Source organism: Oncorhynchus masou, chromosome 33, assembly GCF_036934945.1.
Source record: "Oncorhynchus masou masou isolate Uvic2021 chromosome 33, UVic_Omas_1.1, whole genome shotgun sequence".
NCBI classification, from domain to species: Eukaryota; Metazoa; Chordata; class Actinopteri; order Salmoniformes; family Salmonidae; genus Oncorhynchus; species Oncorhynchus masou.
Window position 1 is genome coordinate 44,104,792 of NC_088244.1, and position 27,132 is coordinate 44,131,923.

Genomic DNA, 27,132 nt, shown 5'->3' on the forward strand with positions numbered 1-27,132 from the left:
TAATTTGTCAATAGGAACCTCATTTTGATCTCAGCTATCCTTCTTCACACCTAAATGTCCCCTTCATTTCAACAAGAGCAGCATGTTTGCCATCTCGTCACGATCGTATTCTTCCATGATGTGTCCATCAATCTTGAAGGAAAGAGAAAAGATTCATACTTATCAAGCAAAATATAATAATGGTGTCCACAACCTCAAACAGTCACACTCCAAACTCCACTATGGCCAAGACCAAAGAGTTGTCAAAGGACACCAGAAACAAAATTGTAGACCAGCACCAGGCTGGGAAGACTAATGTGATTTTCTGGATTTTTTTTCTCATTTTGTCTGTCATAGTTGAAATGTATCTATGATGAAAATTACAGGCCTCTCTCATATTTTTAAGTGGGAGAACTTGCACAATTGGTGGCTGACTAAATACTTTTTTTGCCCCACTGTAAGCCCCAACTAAAGAGAAAATTCTACAAAACGAAACTTCTGTTTGTTTTGGGCCAATCATTGTATTCTCAACCTCTTCGCATTTTCATAAATATAATGAATGACTAATTGCAAAACTGATGAACATGTTGCTACTACTTTGAACAGCTTTTGGGTCACGTGTGTTCACAAGTCTACGAAACAAAACAAAAAAAGAGTATTGATATGAAAATGAATCGCTGAATTTCTAGCCACATTTCTTGGAGAATTCAAAAAACGAGTGGGTAAGTGCATAATCTTTTTACGATTATATAAATGGCCTACGATTATATAAGGGTGGCTACTTTGAAGAATCTCAAATATAAAATAAAACTTTATGGGTTACTTACATGATTACATGTGTTTTTTCATAGTTTGTCGTCTTAACTATTATTCTACAACGTAGTTAATGCCCTCCCAGGCCCACCCATGTTTGTGCCCCTCCTCAGTCATTAGAAATCCATCACTTATTTCACTCAAACTCAATAAAATCTTTCAAACTGTTGCATGTTGTGTTCATATTTTTGTTCAGTATAGCTAGCTAGATATATTGATATTGCCAGGTACAGCTAGCATTAGCTAATGGTTGCTTCACTTTTCCCAGTGACCATTTTGTACATAAATATTTTGCTGTGTGACCTGCAATTTTTTATTTAGGAGCACCATTGTGCCTAGAACAATACCAGATTGGAGTATTTAATATCTCAAATATTTCTCATGGTGCTCCGAAATTTCCTTGTGTGTGTGCCAAGGGCTGTGGCAGGGATTATCAACTAGACTAAGCCGCGGGCTTAGTCTAGTTTTTGTCTTGAGCGAATGGCCGGAACATACAGTTGAAGCCGGAAGTTTACATACACTGAGGTTGGAGTCATTAAAACCTGTTTTTCAACCAATCCACAAATTTCTTGTTAACAAACTATAGCTTTGGAAAGTCGGTTAGGACATCTACTTTGTGCATGACACAAGACATTTTTCCAACAATTGTTTACAGACAGATTATTTCACTTATAATTCACAATTCCAGTGGGTCAAAGTTTACATACACTAAGTTAACTGTGCCTTCAAACCGCTTGGTGCGGAAAGTGCGAATCAATCCCAGAACAACAGCAAAGTACCTTGTGAAGATGCTGGAGGAAACAGGTACAAAAGTATCTATATCCACAGTAAAAACGAGTCCTATATCGACATAACCTGAATGGCCGCTCAGCAAGGAAGAAGCCACTGCTCCAAAACCGCCATAAAAAAGCCAGACTACGGTTTGGAACTGTGCATGGGGACAAAGATCGTACTTTTTGGAGAAATGTCCTCTGGTCTGATGAAACAATAGAACTGTTTGGCCATAATGACTTTCGTTATGTTTGGAGGAAAAAGGGGGAGGCTTTCGCCCAAACTCTGTATGCCATGGGCTGTCCAACCCTGTTCCATCAGCTCCCTGTTGCTCATCTGCGTGAACGTGCCTTAGGCAAGCTGCAAGGAGGCATGAGGACTGCAGATGTGGCCAGGGCAATACATTTCAATGTCCGTACTGTGAGACGCATAAGACAGCTGATCGGCCTCGCAGTGGCAGACCATGTGTAACAACACCTGCACAGGATCGGTACATCCGAACATCACACATGCAGGACAGGTACAGGTTGGCAACAACAACTGCCCGAATTACACCAGGAATGCAGAATCCCTCCATCAGTGCTCAGAATGTCCTCTATAGGCTGAGAGAGGCTGGACTGAGGGCTTGTAGGGCTGTAGTAAGGCAGGTCCTCACCAGACATCACCGGCAACAACGTCACCTATGGGCACAAACCCACCATCGCTGGACCAGACAGGACTTGCAAAAAGTGCTCTTCACTGACGAGTCACTGTTTTCTCTCACCAGGGGTGATGGTCGGATTCGCATTTATTATAAGGAATGAGCGTTAAACCGAGGCCTGTACTCTGGAGCGGGATCGATTTGGAGGTGGAGGGTCCGTCATGGTCTGGGGCGGTGTGTCACAGCATCATTGGACTGAGCTGGTTGTCATTGCAGGCAATCTCAACGCTGTGCGTTACAGGGAAGACATCCTCCTCCCTCATGTGGTACCCTTCCTGCAGGCTCATCCTGACATGACCCTCCAGCATGACAGTGCCACCAGCCACACTACTCGTTCTGTGCGTGATTTCCTGCAAGACAGGAATGTCAGTGTTCTGCCATGGCCAGCGAAGAGCCCGGATCTCAATCCCATTGAGCACGTCTGGGACCTGTTGGATCGGAGGGTGAGGTCTAGGGCCATTCCCCCCAGAAATGTCCTGGAACTTGCAGGTACCTTGGCAGAAGAGTGGGGTAACATCTCACAGCAAGAACTGGCAAATCTGGTGCAGTCCATGAGGAGGAGATGCACTGCAGTACTTAATGCAGCTGGTGTACACACCAGATACTGACTGTTTGATTTTGAACCCCCCTTTGTTCAGGGACACATTATTCCATGTCTGTGGAACTTGTTCAGTTTATGTCTTGACAGTGGGAGGATGTTTCTTTTTTTGCTGAGTTTATTTCACTAAACTTGACAGCCCCTCTGCGCAGAAATGAAAGGAATAAAGGAGCGAGAGGTGGTGATGGAAATGCATGGTGCTGCGATATTCTGTATAGCTAAAGGTAAATTGTCACCCAATTAATTGTGGAAATATAAAAAATTAGTAGGCTGTTCAAAATTGCCCTGCACAATCAATGAACCAACTGGCTATATGTTCTCTCCCAGACTTGTGGACAGAAATGTTGAAGCATAGCATCAGGTAACCAGTCCATCCAGTGTGCATAATAATATAGTCCACATTCAAAGGGGATTACTCTCATTTTTTACATTTTGTAGTATAGGCTAGACCAATTATGTACCAAAAGACATCTTAAATCCGTTTTGTGTTATATGTTTATGCCAAGCGTAATATGTGGTAGGCTATGTATTGTTGGGCTTGGAGTGTGTATGTATATGCATAAACTCTAATATGCATATGGAGTTTTGAAATAACCGTCACCTTAGAAAGCTGTCCATTTCGTTGTATTAGGCTTTGAAACATCCACAATGACCATGTTTTACACTCAGTTTCAACCTGCTGTTGAACTTTTCTTCCAATTTATCATCACAGTGAGCTGAATTTTACTAGGGTAGGTTTGGCAGCGTGAGTGAAGGAGGCTTTGTTGTGAAATAGAAAGCCGAGTCTAGATTTGATTTTGGATTGGAGATGTTTTATATGAGTCTGGGAGGAGAGTTTACAGTCTAGCCAGACACCTAGGTATAGTTGTCCACGTATTCTAGGTCAGAACCGTCCAGAGTAGTGATGCTAGTCAGGCGGGCGAGTGTGGGCAACGAACGGTTGAAAAGTATGTATTTGGTTTTGCTAGTGTTTAAGAGCAGTTGGAGGCCACGGAAGGAGTATTGTATGGCATTGAAGCTCGTCTGGAGGTTAGTTAACAGTGTCCAAAGAAGGGCCAGATGTATACAGAATGGTGTCGTCTGCGTAGAGGTGGATCGTTGATATATTCAGAGAAAAGTGTCGGCCCGCGAATTGAACCCTGTGGTACCCCCATAGAAACTGCCAGAGGTCCGGACAACAGGCCCTCCGATTTTACACACTGAACTCTGTCTGCGAAGTAGTTGGTAAACCAGGCGAGGCAGTCATATGAGAAACCAAGGCTATTGAGTCTGCCAATAAGAATACGGTGATTGACAGAGTCGAAAGCCTTGGCCAGGTCGATGAAGACGGCTGCACAATACTGTCTTTTATCGATGGCGGTTATGATATCGTTTCGTACCTTGAGCGTGGCTGAGGTGCACCTGTGACCAGCTCGGAAACCGGATTGCACAGCGGAGAAGATATGGTGGGATTCGAAATGGTCAGTGATCTGTTTATTAACTTGGCTTTCAAAGACTTTAGAAAGGCAGGGAAGGATGGATATAGGTCTGTAACAGTTTGGGTCTAGAGTGTCACCCCCTTTGAAGAGGGGGGTGACCGCCGCAGCTTTCCAATCTTTAGGGATCTCGGACTAAATAAAAGAGGTTGAACAGACTGGTAATAGGGGTTGCAACAATGGCGGCGGATAATTTTAGAAAGAGAGGGTCCAGATTGTCTAGCCCAGCTGATTTGTACGGGTCCAGGTTTTGCAGCTCTTTCAGAACATCGGTGATCTGGATTTGGGTGAAGGAGAAGCTGGGGAGGCTCGGGCAAGTAGCTGCGAGGGGTGCGGAGCTGTTGGCCGGGGTTGGGGTAGCCAGGAGGAAAGCATGGCCAGCCGTAGAGAAATGCTTATTGAAATGTTTTATTTTCGGTGGTGACCGTGTCACCTAGCCTCAGTGCAGTGGGCAGCTGGGAGGAGGTGCTCTTGTTCTCCATGGACTTTACAGTGTCCCAAAACTTTTTGGAGTTAGAGCTACAGGATGCAAATTTCTGTTTGAAAAAGCTAGCCTTTGCTTTCCTGACTGACTGTGTGTATTGGTTCCTGACTTCCCTGAACAGTTGCATATCGCAGGGACTATTCGATGCTATTGCAGTCCGCCACAGGATGTTTTTGTGCTGGTCAAGGGCAGTCAGGTCTGGAGTGAACCAAGGGCTATATCTGTTCTTAGTTCTACATTTTTTTGAATGGGACATGCTTATTTAAGATGGTGAGGAAAATACTTCTAAAGAACGACCAGGCATCCTCGACTGACGGGATGAGGTCAATATCCTTTCAGGATACCTGGGCCAGGTCGATTAGAAAGGGCTGCTCGCAGAAGTGTTTTAGGGAGCGTATGACAGTGATGAGGGGTGGTCATTTGACCGCGGACCCATAGCGGATGCAGGCAATGAGGCAGTGATCGCTGAGATCCTGGTTGAAAACAGAGAGGTGTATTTAGAGGGCCAGGATGATATCTATGAAGTTGCCCATGTTTACAGATTTAGGGTTGTACCTGGTGGTTTCCTTGATAATTTGTGTGAGATTGAGGGCATCTAGCATAGATTGTAGGACTGCTGGGGTGTTAAGCATATCCCAGTTTAGGTCACCTGACAGAATGAACTCTGAAGATAGATGGGGGGCAATCAATTCACATATGGTGTCCAGGGCACAGCTGGGAGCTGAGGGGGGGGGGGGGTCTATAATAGGTGGCAACAGTGAGAGACTTATTTCTGGAGATTAATTTTTAAAATTAGAATCTCAAACTGTTTGGGCATAGACCTGGAAAGTATGACAGAACTTTGCAAGCTATCTCTGCAGAAGATTGCAACTCCTCCCCCTTTGGCGGTTCTATCTTGAAGGAAAATGTTGTAGTTAGGTATGGAAATCTCAGAAGTTTTGGTGGCCTTCCTAAGCCAGGATTCAGACATGGCAAGGACAGACATTGGGGTTGGCGGAGTGTGCTAAAGCAGTGAGTAAAACAAACTTAGGGAGGAGGCTTCTGATGTTAACATGCATGAAACCAAGGCTTTTTTTCGTTTGCTAGCCGGGAGATGCGCCTGGCTCAGGGCTAGCTTCGGGGCTGGGTCACTCAGTTGAAGATAGCTAGTTGTGATGATCAATGGTTGGCAGAAATCTCGCGTTGTAGTGGAGAAAAACAGTCTGAGGCCGGCAGGTATTATCCAGGCTAAAAAAAACGGCTGGTGCCTGAGCAGAGGGTGAAGGCCGCTAGCAGTGGCTAACAATGAAAAATGGCTAGTAACTTTTTTTTACCTGACTGGCTTTTCAAAGAATATCAACAAATGTGCATACTGCTCTGATCTGAACTGATCTAAAAAGCGCAATCACTCTGGGATGATTGAAAGACAATTCGTCCACCAATAGAATTCTACTCCTTTGCGCTCTGACTCTGCCTACAACAAAATCAGACTCAATCTTGCAAAGTTACGGCCTGGCATTTCTCCTGCGCGGAAGTCCTGGAGAAGGTGTGCACGCAGCTTAGAGGGTACATTGGTCTTAACCGGTTTACCTTTCATAAAGATATATTTTTTTAATGAATGAGTGAATGACTAAATGCAAAACTGATGAACATGTTGCCACTACCGTGAATGATGCATGCCTGCTTTTGGCTCTACGTGTGTTGACCTGCTCAGCAGCTATGCTAAACTACTAAAACAAGTAGTGATTAAAAAATGAACCGCTGAATTTTCACGCACATTTCTGAGAGGATGCGAAAAACTTGCGTCTTATAACTGGGTAAAGTTCATATGTAATTCCAACTCTCTCTTTCCCCTCCCTGTCTCTTTTGACCTCACCCTTTACCAATCCCCTCCAACTCACAAGGCAGGCAATACGATTGACCTCATCTTGACTAGCGGCTGTTTGCCTACTAATCTCACCGCAACACCCCTCCAGGTCTCTGATCACTACTTTGCTAAATCCTTTTCCCTCCTGATTCTGCCTCTTTGACCGTATTCTCCTCCGTTTCCGCATCCTATGACTCGCACTGTCCCCTTTCCTCCCGGCCGGCTCGGCCCTCCCTTCTCCTCCGTTTCCGCATCCTATGACTCGCACTGTGCCCTTTCCTCCCGGCCGGCTCGGCCCTACCCTTCTCCCCCGTGGCTGAGTGACTCACTGCGAGCTTACAGAACAGGGCTGCGGGCAGCTGAGCGAAAATGGAGGGAAACTTAACTTCCTTCCACTCCCTCCCTCCCTTCTTTCCTCTCTATCCACTGCTAACGCCACTTTCTATCACTAAATTTCAAGCTTCTGCCACTAAACCCAGGAAACTCTTTTCCACCTTATCCTCCCTCCTTAATCCTCTACCCACTCCTCTCCGAGGACAACTTTGTCAACCTCTTTGAAAACAAGGTTGACAACATCCGCTCCCCATTCACTTAGTCTATTGGGTCCACTGGTCCCACTCAGAACTACCATACGCCTTGACCTCTTGCTCTCCTCTCTCTCCAGATGAAATCCTGAGACTAATGAAGTCTGGCTACCTGACAACCTTCCCGCTCGACCCCACCCCCTCTTCAGACCATCTCTGGAGACCTTCTCCCATTCCTCACTTCCCTCATCAACTCATCCTTGACCACTGGCTGCATCCCCTCAGACTTCAAAATGTCGCTCCGCTCCTCAAGAAACCAACACTCGACTCATTTGACGTCAAAACCTAGACCTCTATCCCTTCTTTCTTTTCAAAACTCTTGAGCGTGCTGTCGCTGATCAACTCTCTTGTTATCGCTCTCAGAATGAGCTTCTTGACCCTAACCAGGCTTCAAGATGGGTCACTCACTCCAGACTGCTCTTCTCTGTGGCACAGAGGCAATCTGTACTGACTGCCAAAGCTGACTCTCCCTCCTCATCCTCCTCGATCTATCCGCTGCCTTCAACATCGTGAACCATCAGATCCTCCTCTCCACTCTCTCAGGGCTGAGCGTCTCAGACCTTGACGTGACCCTGAACAGCAGCCTTTCGTTCTCCGCAAACATCAAAGCAGTGACTTGCTCATGCAGGTCCATGCTCTACAACATCCATAGAATACGACCCTACCTCACACAAGAAGTGGTGCAGGTCCTAATCCAGGCACTTATCTGCTATCTAGACTAATGCTACTCTCTGTTGGCTGAGCTCCCTACTTGTGCCATCAAACCCCTGCAACTTATCCAGAACGCTGCAGCCCACCTGGTTTTCAACCTGCCCAAGTACCCTTCATGTCACCCCGCTACTCCACACACTCCACTGGCTTCCAGACCATGGTTCTTGCCTATGGAGCAGCAAGAGGAACTGGCCATCCCTACCTTCAGGCTATGCTCAAACTCTACACCCCAACCCGAGCACTCCGTTCTGCCACCTCTGGTGTATTGGCCCCTCCCGCTCAGCCTTGCCAAGCTCTTCTCTGTCCTGTCACCCCAATGGTGGAACCAGCTTCCCCCTGAAGCTAGGAGTCCCTGCCCAACTTCCGAAAGCACCTGAAACTTTACCTCTTCAAAGAGTATATTAAATAATCTGCCTCCTCACCTCGACCTCAAATACAAAAAAAATATTCTAAACCAACACTTGCACTTGACCACCCCCTATACCTGTAAAAAGGGGTATTCCCACCAAGCTAACTTTAAGTCACTCTGGATAAGAGCGTCTACTAAATGTAAAAAAATATTGATACGCATTTCATTGATTTGATAGTCTATACCATGTATTTGCTTAAAAATGAATTAGCTAGATAAATTAATAATGCCAAGTACTGCTAGTTAGTTAGCATTAGCTAATCCTTGCTTCACTTCCCAATAATAAAACTGTCTAAACAGTAAATGATGGTAGTTAAGCCAAAAAGGTTGATACACCACTTTCCTTTCTATTACTGTTTTCTGCAGGCACATGCTAGCTTTGTGAACAATCATTGTAGTCTCAACCTCTTAACCTTCTCATCTCCAGAAAATAAATAAAAATGGATCAATGAGTTACTAATTGTTAAACAGATGAACACCGTTACCACTTCTGTGAACAATAAAATGTTGGCTCATGTGTGTTGTAACTCAGTAAAATGTTTAAAATTGTTGCATGTTGTGTTTAGAATTTTTGCTCAGTGTAGAACACAAATAATTTACATTTTAGTAATTTAGCTCTTGTCCAGAGCGAATTACAGGAGCAATTAGGCTTAAGTGCCTTGCTCAAGGGCATAGACAGATTTTTCATCTAATCACCTCGAGAATTCGAACCAGCGACCTATCAGTTACTGGCCCAACGCTCTTAAACACACGGCTCCTCCAAAGCATGTATGTTTTTGTAGTGCGGGGGCTCCGGTAGTCTGGACTTGAAAACATTTAGACTTTTTTAAACAGAAAAACAAACATGGGTGTGATCCCAGCCTTACCCACAGTTGTTAACTGCCATTAGGTCTGCCACCAGCATAAATGGGTACGTCAACACACTCACTGCAATCTGGAGACAGGGGTAGGGAGATCAAACACGGGACAACAAGTGCTGTCGTTGCAACACCATCAGATAAACAAAGTAAAAGGAGGCTTTTAGAGATAACCTAGGGAAACACATATTCAAAATATCCTCACCACATTTCAGTTTCAGAAAAATGTGTACAAAGACATGTAGAGGTTGTGCAGCTTAACTTACCCCCATCACAAACTTGGTGTAGCTTCTCACTGCTGGGGCTTGGCTGAACTGCAGAAAAGTGAGAGAGGGAAGCATTTACAAAATAATTGTGTTAAGACATAATTTTCTTGCACAAAACACTGTTTTCCAACACATGATATCTTCTGATGACTGGCTCTGGGGCATCTGCCCTGATCTGTTAGATATTGAACCGGTGTGAGAGACTAGATGCAAACTGGCTACCCAGTCATCACTGGATTTACCAGATCCTCCAGCCCAGTGTTGAACTGCCAAATATCAACCCCTACCCTGTACCCCATTGTCATTGGGTTTACCAGACCCTGCCTCAGAAGGATCCAAGGGAGGCCTTGAACCATGGACCATCACCCTCCAGTACCAACCTCATACTTATTGTGCATATGTGCACATTCATTTTAAACAGAATAGCACGACGATCTTAGAGATCATGTGCTGGAAAACAGTATTTTCATGACGGAACACTGTAGATAACCAACATAAGTGTTTAACGAGATTTTTGAATGACTACCTACCTCATCTCTGGTGCTCTCTAGCTAAACCCACTTCCTGTTGAACGCGGACCAGCTCTGTGTTGTTTTGGAAAGTTTCTGAAAAAGTGTTCTATTGAAAAAGCTTGGTAACTAGCAAGCTACCTTTTGAGTTTGGATCCCATGACGCGGTTTGCATCAGTTGCTGGGACCGCTGCTATCTGTTCAGGGATCCTGCCAAACATGGGTCTGAGGAGCTGCTTGGCGTAGCAGCTTGCCTAGCTGCTAACTGCCTATCAAGCTATCTGGGTTTTCTTGAGGGCTTGAGCACAGCCCACGACGCAGTTAGCCCCTGTGGCTGGGACACAGATTGTCCCGGGCTTGTGGCTGTCTAGATCTATGCTGTTTGTGTCTGTTTCCATCTTCCCTGCGACCTGACTGGAACTGCGAGGAGTAACAGCGTAGCCTACATTGGTAACATGACCAAAGCCAGTGGTACCGTTGAGGACAGTGGTGTCTCTTTACTACAGGTGAAGGTTATTTTAAACAAACAAAAATCATTCTATATGCAGTTGTTAAACAAGAAAATAGATTCAAGTGTTGTGTGAAAATACTGGTGGAGTCAACTAATAAAACAAATGGATGACCTGACCAGAGGTCCAGGACCTGAACAGTTTGCAGTTCCACCAGGGTCAGCTCATTAAGTTTAAACAGGAGAACGGTAAGAAGACAGCGATTTGTAAGTCATTGAGGGAGGACATCAGTTCTATATGTGAATCCATGACAACAATTACAGAGAAATCAAATTATCTCGAGGGACAATCGAAGAGGAACAAGATTGTTGTGGACGGAATTGCAGCGTCTGAGGACAAAGTGAGGGAAATGATCTTGGAGAAACTGAAGATGGACCACAGGAAGATTGAGGTGGAGTGCAACCACGGGACAGGAAAACCCACCAACGGCCCTAGTGACAGGCCCAGGCAGATAGTGGTCAAGTTACTGAGGTTTAAGGACAGGGTAGATGTTCTGGAAAGAGCCAAGAACTTGATAGGAACCGACATCTTCCTCAACGAGGAATATCCTGAAGCTGTGCGCTAGAAGAGGAAAGAACTTATCCCAGCTATGAAAGCTGCCAGAGTGCGTGGGGACATTGCTTACATCCACTATGACAGGCTCATTGTCCACCATCCCTCCCAAAATCCTGGAAGGGATGAGAGAGCCAAGCCTGTGCGTTCGTAGCTTCAGCACACACACCAACTGATTAATGGACTGCTGAATGTTAGATTTTTTTCTCTTGCTTTGTTTGCCATTTTCCAAGTTTAGTCTATCTCTTATAAGCTACCCAGGAAAGGGCAGAAAAGTCCCCATATTAATATATGTAGCCTTAGAAACAAGGTTCATGAAATCAATAACTTGTTCAGACAACATTCATATATTAGCTATTTCTGAGACTCCTCATTTGATGATACAGAACTAGCAATACAAGGATATAACATCTATAGAAGAGAGAGGAATGCTTATGGGGGAGGTGTTGCTGTATATATTTATATATTCAGAGCCATTTCCCTGTAACACTAAGAGAAGATCTCATGTCAAGTGTAATTGAAGTGTTGTGGTTGCAGGTTCACCTGCCCCATCTAAATCCTATTATTTTGGGGTGTTGCTATAGGCCACCAAGTGCTAACAGTCAGTATCTAAATAATGTGTTTGAAATACTTTGATAGTGTAGGTGATGTAAACAGAGAGGTATACTTTCTTGGGGACCTGAATATTCAGAGAACGCTTCTCACTGTAACCAGTGCCTGTAATCTGGTTCAGGATATTAATCAACCTACCAGGGTGTTTACAAACACTACAGGAACAAAATCATCCACATGTATCAATCACATTTTTACTAGTACTGCAGAACTTTGTTCTAAAGCTGTATCCGTACCCATTGGATGCAGTGTTCACAATACAGTGAATTCAGAAAGTATTCAGACCCCTTGACTTTTCCCACATTTTGTTACGTTACAGCCCTATTCAAAAATGTATTACATTGTTCATCCACCTTAATCTACACACAATACCCCATAATGACAAAGCAAAAACAGGTTTTAATACACTTGTGTAATTTATCAAATAAAATGTAAATATGACATTTACATAAGCATTCAAACCCTTTGTTAAAGCACCTTTGGCAGCTATTACCCAAGAAGACTCAAGACTGTATGATGCTACAAGCTTGGCACACCTGTATTTGGGGAGTTTCTTCCATTATTCACTGCAGATCAGAAGCTCTGTCAGGCTGGATGGGGAGCATCGCTGCACAGCTATTTTCAGGTCTCTCTAGCGATGTTTTATCAGGTTAAAGTCTGGGCCAGGTTTCCTCTAGACGTGACGGTTGGCATTCAGGCCAAAGAGTTCAATCTTGGTTTCATCAGACCAGAGAATCGTCCTTTAGGTGCCTTTTGGAGAACTCCAAGTGGGCTGTCATGTTCCTTTTGCTATAGAGTGGCTTCCGTCTGGCCGCTCTACCATAAAGGCCTGATTGGTAGAGTGCTGCAGAGATGGTTGTCCTTCTGGAAGGTTCTCTCATCTCCACAGAGGAACTCTGGAGCTCTGTCAGAGAGACCATCGGATTGTTGGTCACATCCCTGACCAAGGCCCTTCTCCCCCGATTGCTAAGTTTGGACGTGCTGCCAGCTCTAGGAAGGTGCTTGGTGGTTCCAAACTTCTTCCATTTAACAATGATGGAGGCCACTGTGTTCTTGGAAAACTTTTTTGGTACCCTTCCCCAGATATGTGCCTCGACAAAATCCTGTCTCGGAAGTCTACGGACAATTCCTTTGACCTCATGGGTTGAATTTTGCTCTGACATGCACTGTCAACTATGGGACCTTATATAGACAGGTGTGTTCCGTTCCAAATCATGTCCAATCAATTGAATTTACCACAGGTGGACTCCAATCAAGTTGTAGAAACAACTCAAGGATGATCAATGGAAACAGGATGCACCTTAATACTTAAGTAAATATTTATGTTTTTTATTTTGAAAAAGGTCAAGGGGTCTGAATACTTTCCGAAGGCACTGTAGATTCAATGATTGTAAAGATGGGGGAAGAGGTTTGTCCCTAATAAAGAGATGCTCTGCTTTTTGACACCACACTCAACAAAGCAAGTCCTGTAATCTCTAGTTTGATCTTATCTTGATTATTGTCCATTCACATGGGAAGACCTAATTAAACTGCAGCCCAGAACAGAGTGACATGGCTAATATTAATAATATGCATGCCAGTCTCTCTTGGCTAAGAGTTGAGAAAAACTGCATCACTTCCTGTTTTTATAAGAAATGAGTGCATGGTGCTCCCATCTCATATAGCGCAAGTGAACAGCAAACCTGGGTTCAACAAAACAAGCATTTCTCCTCACGGCACAAGCATTTCCCACAATGTGACCTAGTTGTTGTGTGTATGTACTGACATGTATGTGTAACTGATAGATGCACACAAAATGTATGTACATTTTACAGTCTTTTGTCTGTAATGTTTTTTTTTGTTATGTGTCAGACCCCAGTAAGACTAGTTGTCGCCACTGGAGATCCTAATATGTATTTATATATTTTTTGTACTATTCCTATGTAATGGGTATCATTAAAGAAAAAGTACAAAGAATACATTGCTGACTTTTTTCTGACTTTAACTATGAAACTCATGTCCAGTGCTGAACCAAGGATGAACTAGAATTTGTTTCCAGGTTTATTTTCCTGTTATTCAAGAGTTGGTAACAAAGCAAGTAGATTATTGTATTCTTCCTGCCCCCATGGGGCTCCCGAGTGTACTGCATCTCAGTGCTAGAAGCGTCACTACAGACCCTGGTTCGATTCTAGGCTGTATCACAACCGGCCAATTGGCCCAGCGTCGTCCGGGTTTGGCCGGGGTAGACCGTCATTGTAAATAAGAACTTGTGTAGTTAAATAAAGGTTAGATAAAAAAATACAAATAGAAATGGCTTCGTAAAGTATATACAACTTCAACTGAGATGTGTTGTCTCACTTAGGTTATTAAAGTGACCACTGATCTAAGATCAGTGCTTAGAGGTGTAGGTACCGTGCTTACATTGTCGTCCACGGCGTAGGTGTTGATGAAGTGGGCCAGGAGGTTACAACACCACAGAAAGATGACCTCACCCAGGACATGGGGCACAACCCCCCTGCAAACATAAAGCGTCCAATAAGGGGAAAGGACATAAATACAGTACAGATCAAAACAATGTCAATGGTTTTGAACCAGGGCCCTATAAAATCAGTTGTATTTTTTGTTTGATTACGTAATTTTTTCCCCGAAATTCCGTTTTCACCGTTACGTTTTTACAGATTTCAGTGTTTCCAGGTTTTTGCTAAAAAACAAAACATTTGAACTTCTAAGTCCACAACAATGTTTAAATCACATCAGGAGACTATTTCTGACGTCTGGGATTTTTTTTATTTTTATGTTGATTATGGGTGGAGACACCCTTTAATGCAAGTGTGTACCAGGAAGAGATTGTTGTTTGGTGGTCGGTGCTATCCGGAATACTTGGGATGTCTGTACCCTAGACCCCGATGGAATTATGTTTTTAGAATTGTTTTAAAGTAATACAAAATGAAAGTCTGAAAGTATGAAGACTTTCTGAAGGCACATACTGAACAAAAAGATAAACATGCTACAATTTCAAAGATTTGACTGAGTTACAGTTCATATAAAAGGAAATCAGTCAATTCAAATAAATAAATTAGGCTCTAATCTATGGATTTTACATGATTGGGCAGGGGTGCAGCCATGGGTGGGCCTTGGAGGGCATAGGCACAACCACTGGGGAGCCCAGCCAATCAGAATAATATTTTCCCCATAAAAGGGCTTTATTACAAATTCTCTAAAACAACGTTGAGGTGGCTTGTGGTAGAGAAATTAACATGCAAATCTCTGGCAACAGCTCTGGTGGACTTTCTTTTTCTCTGTATATATCAATGATGTTGCTCTTGCTGCGGGCGATTCCATGATCCACCTCTACGCAGACGACACCATTCTGTATACTTCCGGCCCTTCCTTGGACACTGTGCTATCTAACCTACAAACGAGCTTCAACGCCATACAACACTCCTTCCGTGGCCTCCAACTGCTCTTAAAACGCTAGTAAACCAAATGCATGCTTTTCATCCGTTCGCTGCCTGCACCAGCACGCCCGACTAGCATCACCACCCTGGATGGTTCCGACCTAGAATATGTGGACATCAATAAGTACCGGTGTCTGGGCAGACTGTAAACTCTCCTTCCAGACTCATATCAAACATCTCCAATCTAAAATCAAATCTAGAGTCGGCTTTCTATTCCACAACAAAGCCTCCTTCACTCACGCCGCCAAACTTACCCTAGTAAAACTGACTATCCTACCGATCCTCGACTTCGGCAATGTCATCTACAAAATAGCTTCCAATACTCTACTCAGCAAACTGGATGCAGTTTATGACAGTGCCATCCGTTTTGTTACTAAAGCACCTTATACCACCCACCACTGCGACCTGTATGCTCTAGTCGGCTGGCCCTTGCTACATATTCGTCGCCAGACCCACTGGCTCCAGGTCATCTACAAGTCCACGCTAGGTAAAGCTCCGCTTTATCTCAGTTCACTGGTCACGATGGCAACACCCATCCGTAGCACGCGCTCCAGCAGGTGTATCTCACTGATCATCCCTAAAGCCAACACCTCATTTGGCCGCCTTTCGTTACAGTTCTCTGCTGCCTGTGACTGGAACGAATTGCAAAAAAGAAAGAGAAAAAAAACGCTGAAGTTGGAGACTTATCTCCCTCACCAACTTCAAACATCTGCTATCTGAGCAGCTAACCGATCGCTGCAGCTGTACATAGTCTATCGGTAAATAGCCCACCCAATTTACCTACCTCATCCCCATACTGTTTATATTTATTTACTTTTCTGCTCTTTTGCACACCAATATCTCTACCTGTACATGACCATCTGATAATTTATCACTCCAGTGTTAATCTGCAAAATTGTAATTATTCGCCTACCTCCTCATGCCTTTTGCACACAATGTATATAGACTCTCTATTTATTTTTTTTCTACTGTGTTATTGACTTGTTAATTGTTTATTATTACTTAAATGTATGCTCACTCAGCTGTGCCTCAAGTAATACAACAATGGTTCTATTACCGGTGTGATCAGATAGCCCAACTCAAAATGTGAATTAGAATTTCAAAAAATGTCCTGAACAACAATACATTGGCAGGTAAATTCAAGCAAAGCCAGTATGCTGTGTTAATGTATTGGGCCTGTAGCTTACTGCACAAACCTAATTGCTACATTACTGTTTTTAATTGGTTAATGTTGCATAGGCTTACATTTTTTAAGTTATGTTAATTAAAAAAATCATAGTGGCAGATCTCGGCATGCATTTTGACTCAGAAAGTGATCTTGACTCAGAAAATGTTGGTGACCACTGTACTACACAAACTAGGAGATTCACACTACCATTAGGGTCATGTCAGTAAGAATTACACTTAATGACAAAGAAGGTCTCACTTCTCCTACTTACAAAATCTGACTAGTAAGAAATTAAATGACTTTACAAAGTGGAATAAAAAAAGCATTACTTACACAAAGAATCCCCCAATGCCCTCATCGTTGAAGATTTTGGTGATGCTGCTGAACAGCCCCCTGTCAGTCAATCCCAGAGGAAACCAAGATGAAAACTTCAAATTAAACACAAATCACCCAAGTGTTAATCTTTTACAACTACATGTTTAGAACCTCTGAGTGCCTCTCATTAAACTAACCTATCCATTATATTACTTCAACTAATGTAGACTGCTTAGAATTTTGGAATAAACATTCTGTATTGTACCATGTCACTGTCAATGGAGTCATGAAGTTGCAGTAATGAAATGGACACTTTCTTGTCAATTATGAGATTCATGCCAAGTGTTAGATGAACTACCATGACACTCATGACACACTGAGAAACTGTAAGGTAACTGAGTCAAGTCAACAACTCCCTTTGTTAATTTGCATTCCCTATCTGAGGTATGCTGTATGTGTCACACCTTACCTGTACTTGACTTCTCTCCCCACAAACTGAGCCATGCATCGCACTGAGATCACTGAAAAACAGGGCAACAACGTCAGGGGAGCAAACAGTGTTATCTGCAGGACATCACAAAGAAACCAAATCTGAGAGCTAACAAATGAACGAGACCAGCAAATCTTAAGATAACTGCTTCTAGAAAGCTACACTAACCAGGTTTCCATCCAACCAACTCATGCGGATGAATTAGAAAAGAAAAAAACTCACAGCAGGCCTGATGGAAACGGCAAATTTGTCAGCAAAATATCCTAATTAATTATGTGACAATTGCAGTGGAAACGCTGTTAAGCTCAACTACTGATATAATAACCATACAAGGAGGAGCATGCGTGTACCGATAGGACAGATGGGGAGTGAGTAGCTCTGTTTTGAACTGACAAAAATGTGGTTATATGTAGAAACCAGACAAAGTTTAAATGAAGCCTCTAAAATCAACATACCCCCAAGTACCGCTTGCCGTACGGTAGCAGAGAAAACAGTCTATGACTCGGGTGGCTGGAGTCTTTGAACATTTTTAGGGCTTTCCTCTAACACCGCCTGGTATAGAGGTCCTGGATGGCAGGAAGCTTGGACCCTGGGCCGTTCGCACTGCCCTCTGTAGTGCCTTGCAGGTGGAGGCCGAGCAGTTGCCATACCAGGCAGTGATGCAACCAGTCAGGATGCTCTCAATTGAGCAGCAAATAACTTTGAGGATCTGGGGACCCATGCCAAATCTTTTCAGTCTCCTGAGGTGGGAAAATGTGTTGTTGTGCACTCTTCACAACTGTCTTGGTGTGTTTGGACCATGATAGTTTTTTGGAAATGTGGACACCAAGGAACTTGCAACTCTCGACCCGCTCCACTACAGCCCCGTCGATGTTAATGGGGGCTTGTTCGGTCCTCCTTTTCCTGTAGTCCACAATCAGCTCCTTTGTCTTGCCTCACATTGAGGGAGAGGTTGTTGGCCTGGCACCACACTGCCAGTTCTCTGACCTCGTCCCTATAGGCTGACTCAAAGTTGTCGGTGATCAGGCATACATACCACTGTTGTGTCGTCAGCAAACTTAATGATGGTGTTGGAGTCGTGTTTGGCCACGCAGTCGTGGGTGAGCAGGGAGTACAGGAGGGGACTAAGTACACACCCCTGATGGGCTCCAGTGTTGAGGATCAGCGTGCCAGACGTGTTGTTGCCTACCCTTACCACCTGGGGGCAGCCCATCAGGAAGTCCAGGATCCAGTTGCAGAGGGAGGTGTTTAGTCCCAGGGTCCATAGCTTAGTGATTAGCTTTGTGGGCACTATGCTGAGCTGTAGTCAATTAACAGCATTCTCACATAGGTGTTCCTTTAGTCCAGGTGGGAAAGGGAAGCATGAAGCGCGATTGAGAATGCGTCATCTGTGGAACTGTTGGGGCGGTATACAAATTAGAGTGGGTGTAGGTTATCCAGGAGGATGCTGTTGATGTGAGCCATGACCAGCCTTTTATAGCACTTCATGGCTACCGACGCGAGTGCTACGGGTGGTACTCATTTAGGCTGGTTACCTTCGCTTCCTTGGGCACAGGGACTAAACACAAACAAAGCATTTGTGTTTAGTGAGTCTGCCAGATCAGAGGCAATAGGGACGAGCAGGGATGTTCTCTTGATAAGTGCGTGAACTGGACCATTTTCCTGTTATGCTAGCCATTCAAAACGTAACGAGTACTTTTGAGTTTCAGGGAAAATGTATGGAGTGAAAAGTACATTATTATCTTTAGGAACGAAGTGAAGTAAAAATACAATTTGTAAAAAATATAAATAGTAAAGTACAGATACCCCCCCAAAAATACTTCGGTAGTACTTTAAAGTATTTTTACACCACTGCCAACTAATTGCAGCATTGCCGCAAAAATGGAAGAGGAAAGAGTTAAGACCTTGTCTGTCAGCCCTGCATTAAAACCTCTACGGGATCGGTGTCTCTACACCGGGACGGTTGTTGCTAACATGCACTAATGCGCCTAGAATGTCGCTGTAAGGACATAGACATGTCTTATATGTGCAGAAAGCTTCAATTGTTAATCTAACTGTGCTGTCCAATTTACAGTAGCTATTACAGTGAAAAAATACCATGCTATTGTTTGAGGAAAGTGCACAACAATAAAACAATACCCCTGGAGGTAAATAATGTAGTTACATTCAGTAATCTTGCTCTAATTTGTCATCCTGGAGGTCCCAGAGATGAAAATGTAGCATAGTTTTGTTTGATAAAATGAATTTGTATATTCAAATATAGGAACTGAGTTAATTTCACATTTCCACAAACTTCAGTGTTTCCTTTCAAATGATATCAAGAATATATGTATCCTTGCTTCAGGTCCTGAGCTACAGGCAGTTAGATTTGGGTATGTCATTTTAGGTGGAGACTGAACAAAAAGGGTCCGATCCTCATTAACGACCAAAATTGATTAAAGAAAATTGTGATGAATGAAAAAACTATACCAGTTTCACTTAAGGACCAGAAAAAGTACAGCTGTGCCATATAGATTGCAAAATAGTTGGGAAGAGATTCAATGTACCGATTCTATGCACATGGTTTATGAACTAATACACAAATCGGCACCGGATTCAAAACTTTTTTTATTTAAATGATTATATCTTGCAACCAATAGAATCTTATATACTGTATATGGGGGATACAACCATCCCAGTTCGGCAGATTTTGCTGCAAAGAGACAATCATTAGATCCTTTGTTTTGGTGCATATGTAGCTAGTTTTTGGTAGCAAGTGCAGGAATGGCTAAAGAATTGCAAGATTTGCCTGAGGCTAACTATGCAAATAGCAACGATGTGTGATTTTTATTTATTATGGATCCCCATTATCTACTGCCAAGGCAGGATTTACTCTTATTGGGGTCCAGCAAAATGAAGGCAGCTTATACAATTTTAAAAACATTACAATACATTCACAACACACGGTGTGCCCTCAGGCCCCTACCCCACCACATATCTAAAGTACAAAGTCCATGTGTGCGTGTACTGCGTATGTTATCATGTCGTGTATGCATGCTACTGTGCCTGTTTGTGTTGCCTCACAGTCCCCGCTGTTCCATAAGGTTTATTTTTATCGGTTTGTTTTTTTAAATCACATTTTACTGCTGCATCAGTTACTTGATGTGGAATAGAGTTCCGTGTAGTCGTGGCTCTATGTAGTACTGTGCACCTCCCAAAGTCTGTTCTGGACTTGGGGACTGTGAAGAGACCTCTTGTGGCATGTCTTGTGGGGTATGCATGGGTGTCTGAGATGTGCGCCAGTAGTTGAAACAGACAGCTTGGTGCATTCAACCTCTCATAAATACAAGTAGTAATGAAGTACATTTCTTCTCCACTTTGAGCCAGGAGAGACTGACATGCATATTCTTAATATTAACTCTCCGTGCACATCCAAGGGCCAGCTGTGCTGCCCTGTTTAGAGCTAATTGCAATTTTCCTAAGTCCCTTTTTGTGGCACTTGATCAGAAGTCCAGGTGTGACAAAACTAGGGCCTGTAGGACCTGCCTTGTTGATAGTGCTATTAAGAAGGTAGAGCAGCGCTTTATTACGGACAGAATTAGCTACTGTTGTATCAATATGTTTTGAACAAGACAGTTTACAACTAATAAAAAAAATATATATATATATATATATATATATATATATATATATATACAAATATATAATAACCATAATGTTGAAGTAAACTTGGATTCATGTGATGATATGTTACGCTGTACCTTATAGCCCACCACGATGTGGAAAAAGCATGAAAAGTTTATAGGCAGATTAAATAAGCTATGATTAACTTTTTCATATTGTAGTTAAAAGTGCACAGTGATGAGATTCAAATTTCCAATAAATATCGAGGGTATTATTTGAAAGCTGGTGACATGATGATCGTTGCTGGGCTTCCATTATCAAATAAAAATAATATTTCTCTTATCCATTTCTCATCATATAACCTACCCTGTCAAATTTCTCAGCGGCCACTGTCTAGACTAGAGAGCATATGCCAAAAACAGATTGGGCAAGATGGCTATTTATCGCATCAGTTTCTGTGACAAAGCCATCAGTAGAGTTGAAAATGCGATGTAAACACGTTGAACTTCTGATTTTTATTCGGTAGTTGGAAACTTAAGCTCAAAAGTGCTTTTTATGTGCACTACGTCATCAAGCACAGCTTTTTATCCACAACATGCCAGTTTGATGGAAACTCAAAATTCTATGTGGATTTTTTAATATTTGCATGAAAATATGTGGCATATTGGATGGAAACCTAGCTAGTCTGAATTAAAAAGCAAAGCTATAAACTCCAATAAAGAAAATAAACAGACAGACAATCGCCAGGATTTACCATGGAAGGGATGAGTGGCTATTCTGGACAGGCACTGGATGACCATCTCATGTGAGGTCTTGAGTGAGAGAAAGAGGAAATCAAACTGTGCCAAGTATCAGTGGGCAGAGCTATACAAAACTGCTACATCTAACCCGTTCAGAAATGACCAAGTAGGCAACACTGGAATCTATTGCGAACACTAAAAATAAGACCAGCAAATATAGAACTGCACAACAATGTTATATATCATTAACCACAACATAAGAGGGGATTTATGAATATCTTATTACAGGTATTATACATATATTAGAAGTCCATGCTTTGATTCAAAAGTTAATGTATTGATGTGTTTATTTAAATAATACACTGAGTATACCAAACATTAGGAACACCTTCCTAATATTGAGTTGCACCCCTCCCCTTTCGCCCTCGGACCAGCCTCAATTAATCTGGGCATGGACTCTACAAGGTGTCGAAAATGTTTCACAGGGATGCTGGCCCATGTTGACTCCAATGCTTCCCACAGGTGTGTCAAGTTGGCTGGATGTCCTTTGAGTGTTGGACCATTCTTGATACACACAGGAAACTGTTGAGCGTGAAAAATCAACAGCGTGGCAGTTGACACAGCCTGGCACCTACTACCATACCCCGTTCAAAGGCACTTAAATATTTTGTCTTGACCATTCACCCTATGAAATGGCACACACGTCTCAATTGTCTCAAAGCTTAAGAATCCTTCTTTAACCGTTCTCCTCCCCTTCATCTACACTGATTGAAGTGGATTTAACAAGTGGCATCAATAACTAATCATGGCTTTCACCTGGATAGTCCATGTCACGGAAAGAGAAGTTTTGTGCGTGCGTGCGTGCGTACATGCACACACATACACATTATATGGATATCGTAATCATAATACTTCCAGACCAGAATGTCTAGAAAATGGAGTGAATTCACTCCAACCTAATAAACTCAACTGGCTTCACATGGACACACTTGACATTTTATACTTTCATATTATGCTCCCTATCACACTTCGACCTCTCACCTCTTTCATCACTTTCCTGAGGGAGGTCTTCAAGTCGTCTCTGTTCGATACATGCTCCGCCTGCTCTGCTGGGACGGCCTGGAGAGGAAAAAGAAGGGCTTAAATAACTTGATATACGGGGTTCTTCCCACATACTGTCACAAATGCATTATACAATTACACGTGTCTCTCTCATTTGATAAGGACACTGACGACACATTGGCAAACTCCGATGATTGGTTGGATTATAGGCTTTTGTGGCCAGAGTGGCGAGTTTCAAAAACCTATTGAGAGCAGTTGCAGTTATGAGTGATTATGAACTACCATTCCTCTGGGTTTAGGATTCCCTTACCTGTTTGACTTTACTCCGGACCATGGTGGAGATGGCACTGGACATTATACGAGGGGATAGACCTCGGAAGAGTCCCATCTTTCCATCAACCCTTACGATGTGCTGTGCTGTGGACAGACAGCCATCACAGTCCTATCAACTCATATTCCCCATATATACAGGGTGACAAAGGATGATAACCCATGGGCAAGACTCACACACCATAGGAAAAGAATCCAGGTAGGTACAACACTTTCCTCCCAAACATGGTGGTTCCGACAGTTGGGGTGAGGGGCTCATGTCCAATCTGAAAGCACACACAACTCACTGGAAGCAAGCTGGCATACTGAAGGGGAATCATTTTGAAATATATTTTTCATAGCTGTCGTAGCTAGCTAGGCCCTAGTTGTAGTGGTAGGATCTTGGCACTTGCAGTTGGCAGAGAAGTGGCATCTTGGATAGTTAGGTACTGAAAAAAGGGCAGGCTGGCACGCAGAGAATTTGACCAAATGTAGCTAAGATTGAATGCAAATAATGTCAATTTCGCTTTATCTGTCCTCCCCAGACACACATACTTATGAGAGATAATATTGGCTATGCTCAACGCTTGAGGCTTGACTAAGGGTGGGCCAAACCAGGGCAAGAGATGATGCCATTTCTGACGTTAGTTATTTAGTTAGCAAGCTAGCATGTTCGAAATATGGTAGAAAAAGGGGGTAAAATACCAAAACATTTATAAATAAGCTAACGTTAGATGTTGACCGCAAACTCCCTAGCTAGCCGGCAAGCAAACTCAAACACCCCAATCATAATCCTGAAAGTGGGACCTCAAAGTGATAGCCCTCGTGCTTGTTGGCATAATAATAAATAACTCAAACCAATGTAGATTTAGCTAAATTGAGTAACTAGCTAGCTACCTGAATGAGCAGTTTGACGTACAGCAGCGGGTGTGTGATAGCTGTCACGCCGGCTCCAAGAAGCACAATTGCCGTGTCCATGTCCACGGCCGTCGCGGACGCATCCTGGTCAAATCTGAGGGGCTCCCTTCGCCCACCTGTACCGCCAGACAGGTTCTCAGGTGTCCCCATTTTCACGGCGATATTGAGAGGAGTCGTCCAGTCCACGGGCTGTGCGGGGAACGGGATGCGCAAAACAAGAACATGTCACGTGATTCCGTCGAGGATCATAACAAGAGGCTGGACTACTTTACCTCCCTGCCGAAGGAGCTGCATGCTCCTTTCTATCCAGCAGATGGGACTGTTTACTTCTTCTTTTGACAGTTCACTACAGCTCAGTACAAGAGCCTAGTTCTACTGCCGAAGATGAACCCATATTCATTTGCCGTGTAAACTCCGATGATGTAATTGTGAAATGGAAAATGTGAAGACATATGTGGGTCATTCTATGAAAATGGTGGCTTTTTGAACAGCCAACTTTGAGAAATTGTAATTACTTTTTTAAATCAAAACTTAGATATTAGTTAACCACTTAACATTTTAAATCAACATAATTGACAGCTTAACATATTTATTTTTTATTTTTACTACATTACATAAAAAAATGCTTGTGCTGCCTTTTTGTCACTGGTGTTACCTATATTTTAGATGAGAATTCAGGCTTTCTAGAATGTAATTCCAGTCTTAATTTGAATATATAATCAAAGACAGAAAAGGTTAATGATAATACTAAGAAATTGTTTGGATTAGTAATAATGTACTTTAAACATGCATGTGAAGAGTTCTATTGTCTGACACTTTTCCATTTATACTATTGTTTTTTGTAACGTTAGAAATAATTCAGGTTGAGTCGTGAAAGTTGAATGATCATATCCTTATAATGTTTACTAATGAATGTAGCAGCAGTTAGGTAGATACAAAAACCATGTTACATTAAATTGGGCAACTCTGATGCCAGAACACCAATATGCCATGAAGTAATACCAGTGATGCAATGTAACACCAGTGACACAATGTGAAAGCAATGACAAACATAAGATTACTTGAAATACATTTGAACAATTAGTAATATTTTTTATTACAAATAATTTCAGATTTAATTTAAATGAACAATAAAATGAGGGTTATTGGTCAAAGATTAAGACCAAAAGATGAAGCCTGTTGTCACGTTCTGACCTTAGTTCCTTTGTCTTTTGTTTTAGTATGGTCAGGGCGTGAGTTGGGTAGGTTGTCTATGTTAGTTTGTCTAGGATTTTCTATTTCTGTGTTTGGCCTGGTATGGTTCTCAATCAGAGGCAGCTGTCAATAGTTGTCCCTGATTGAGAACCATATTTAGGTAGCCTGTTTTCCATTGTGTTTTGTGGGTGGTTATTTTCTGTTTAGTGTTGTACCTTACAGGACTGTTCGTTGGTTGTTTATTGTTAAAATATGAACACTAACCACACTGCACCTTGGTCCTCTGCTTCCCACGACAGCCGTTACACCTATTGACTGAATGTGTCTGTCACGGCCGTTAAAGGAAGAAGACCAAGGTGAAGCTTGGTGAGTGTACATTTATCTTTTTATTTGGAAAAAAACACACCGAACAAAACAATAAACACTACAAAAAGAAATTGTGAAGCTAAAGGCTATGAGCCATAAACAAAAGTCAACTTGCCACAAAGACAGGTTGTCACGGTTTTCATATGGTGAAGGAGAGTCGGACCAAACTGCAGCGTGTCTATTGTGAAAACTTGTAAACGTAAATTGTAAACGTAACATGAATCAATACAAAACACTACAAAACAAATAACCGAAACAGCCTAAACTGGTGTCAACTAACACAGCACAAGGACATCAACTCACTAAGGACAATCACCCACGGCAAACTCAAAGAATATGGCTGCCTAAATATGGTTCCCAATCAGAGACAACGATAAGCACCTGCCTCTGATTGAGAACCACTCCAGACAGCCATAGACTTTGCTAGATAACCCCACTAGCTACAATCCCAAATACATACACACCAAAACCCCAAGACAAAACACAATACAAAAACTCCATGCCACACCCTGGCCTGACCCAATACATGAAGGAAAACACAAAATACTTAGATCAGGGCGTGACACAGGTGGGAAAAGGGCTACCTAAGTATGGATCTCAATCAGAGACAACGATAGACAGCTGTCCCTGATTGAGAACCATACCAGGCCAAAACATAGAAATAAAAAATAGAACATAGAATACCCACCCCAAATCACACCCTGACCAAACCAAATAGAGACATAAAAAGGATCTCTAAGGTCAGGAGGGAGTGACAGTGTCTTTCATAACACAACATTGTCATACAAACATATTAAACATGTCCATTAGAACATTAGAAACACTAACATTGAACATAAACTAAAACTGTTTTCCTAACCACACTGATATGAACATTTTGTATGCAGTACAACCTGTTCATGGAATTTTTCCTGTATTGTTCTTCACTTTTACTTCAGGTGTGTTTGTCTTTGCCATGTTATTGTGTTGCGTTCATCACTTATCATATCTGAGCCAATCTACATTGCTTTCTAGCTACTGACAGCTTCTTCACTTGTAGCCAGTGCACATCTGCCACTTTCACAGTCAGTTGCTCCTCCAAGTACTTCCAGATACTGTGGCAAATTTGAACTGATCTTTTGTTCACTGGCAGCGGCTCTGGCATTAGACAAACAATCTCCATACCAGATATCATCTCTTGGGCTCAGCCAGTAGAACTTGTTGACATTATGTTCTTCAATCTCCAGTACAATGCCAGGGTTGTTGGTCGTAGTTCACGATACACCACTGTCCACTGTGGTGAGACTCGATGTCATTTGGGGATGATGTCATCTTTGGGGATGATCAGTGAGATATACCTGCTGTAACGTGTACTACGGGTGGGTGTTGTTATCGTGACCAGTGAACTGAGACAAGGCGGAGCTTTACCTAGCATAGACTTATAGATGACCTGGAGCCAGTGGGTCTGGTAATTCTAAAGGGTTCACATACAGTGGGGCAAAAAAGTATTTAGTCTGCCACCAATTGTGCAAGTTCTCCCACTTAAAAAGATGAGGGAGGCCTGTAATTTTCATAATAGGTACACTTCAACTATGACAGACAAAATGAGGAAAAGAAATCTAGAAAATCACATTGTAGGATTTTTAACGATTTTATTTGCAAATTATGGTGTAAAATAAGTATTTGGTCAATAACAAAAGTTTATCTCAATACTTTGTTATATACCCTTTGTTGGCAATGACAGAGGTGAAGACAGAAAACGTTTGACAAGGTTTTTTTCACAAGGTTTTCCATATTCCTCCATTTGGAAATCGCTAAATGAATCGTCCTCCAACAATCTCTGTCTCACTTTCCTGATCAATTTCTTCTAAAATGA

The 27,132-nt window shown here is 42.6% G+C and overlaps 1 protein-coding gene across 3 annotated transcripts in view; it reads right to left on the reverse strand.

The window, feature by feature from the left end:
* The window catches only part of LOC135527398 (mitochondrial carrier homolog 1-like), a 38,750-nt gene extending 14,809 nt beyond the window's left edge, over positions 1-23,941 (reverse strand). The window contains exons 1-10 of one of the 3 annotated variants that reach the window (XM_064955922.1): positions 23,697-23,941; positions 23,002-23,086; positions 22,801-22,907; positions 22,470-22,547; positions 21,443-21,500; positions 17,065-17,116; positions 16,614-16,673; positions 14,076-14,169; positions 9,494-9,541; positions 9,237-9,304 (exon numbers count right to left, since the gene is read on the reverse strand). In XM_064955922.1, the coding sequence (XP_064811994.1) occupies positions 9,237-9,304; positions 9,494-9,541; positions 14,076-14,169; positions 16,614-16,673; positions 17,065-17,116; positions 21,443-21,500; positions 22,470-22,547; positions 22,801-22,907; positions 23,002-23,086; positions 23,697-23,867 (821 nt within the window). In that variant the 5' untranslated portion in view covers positions 23,868-23,941. Of the gene's footprint in view, positions 1-9,236; positions 9,305-9,493; positions 9,542-14,066; positions 14,170-16,613; positions 16,674-17,064; positions 17,117-21,442; positions 21,501-22,469; positions 22,548-22,800; positions 22,908-23,001; positions 23,087-23,696 lie in introns of all 3 variants that reach the window. The other 2 variants (XM_064955923.1, XM_064955921.1) reach the window with 2 other exon arrangements.
* Positions 23,942-27,132: the final 3,191 nt, after the last annotated feature.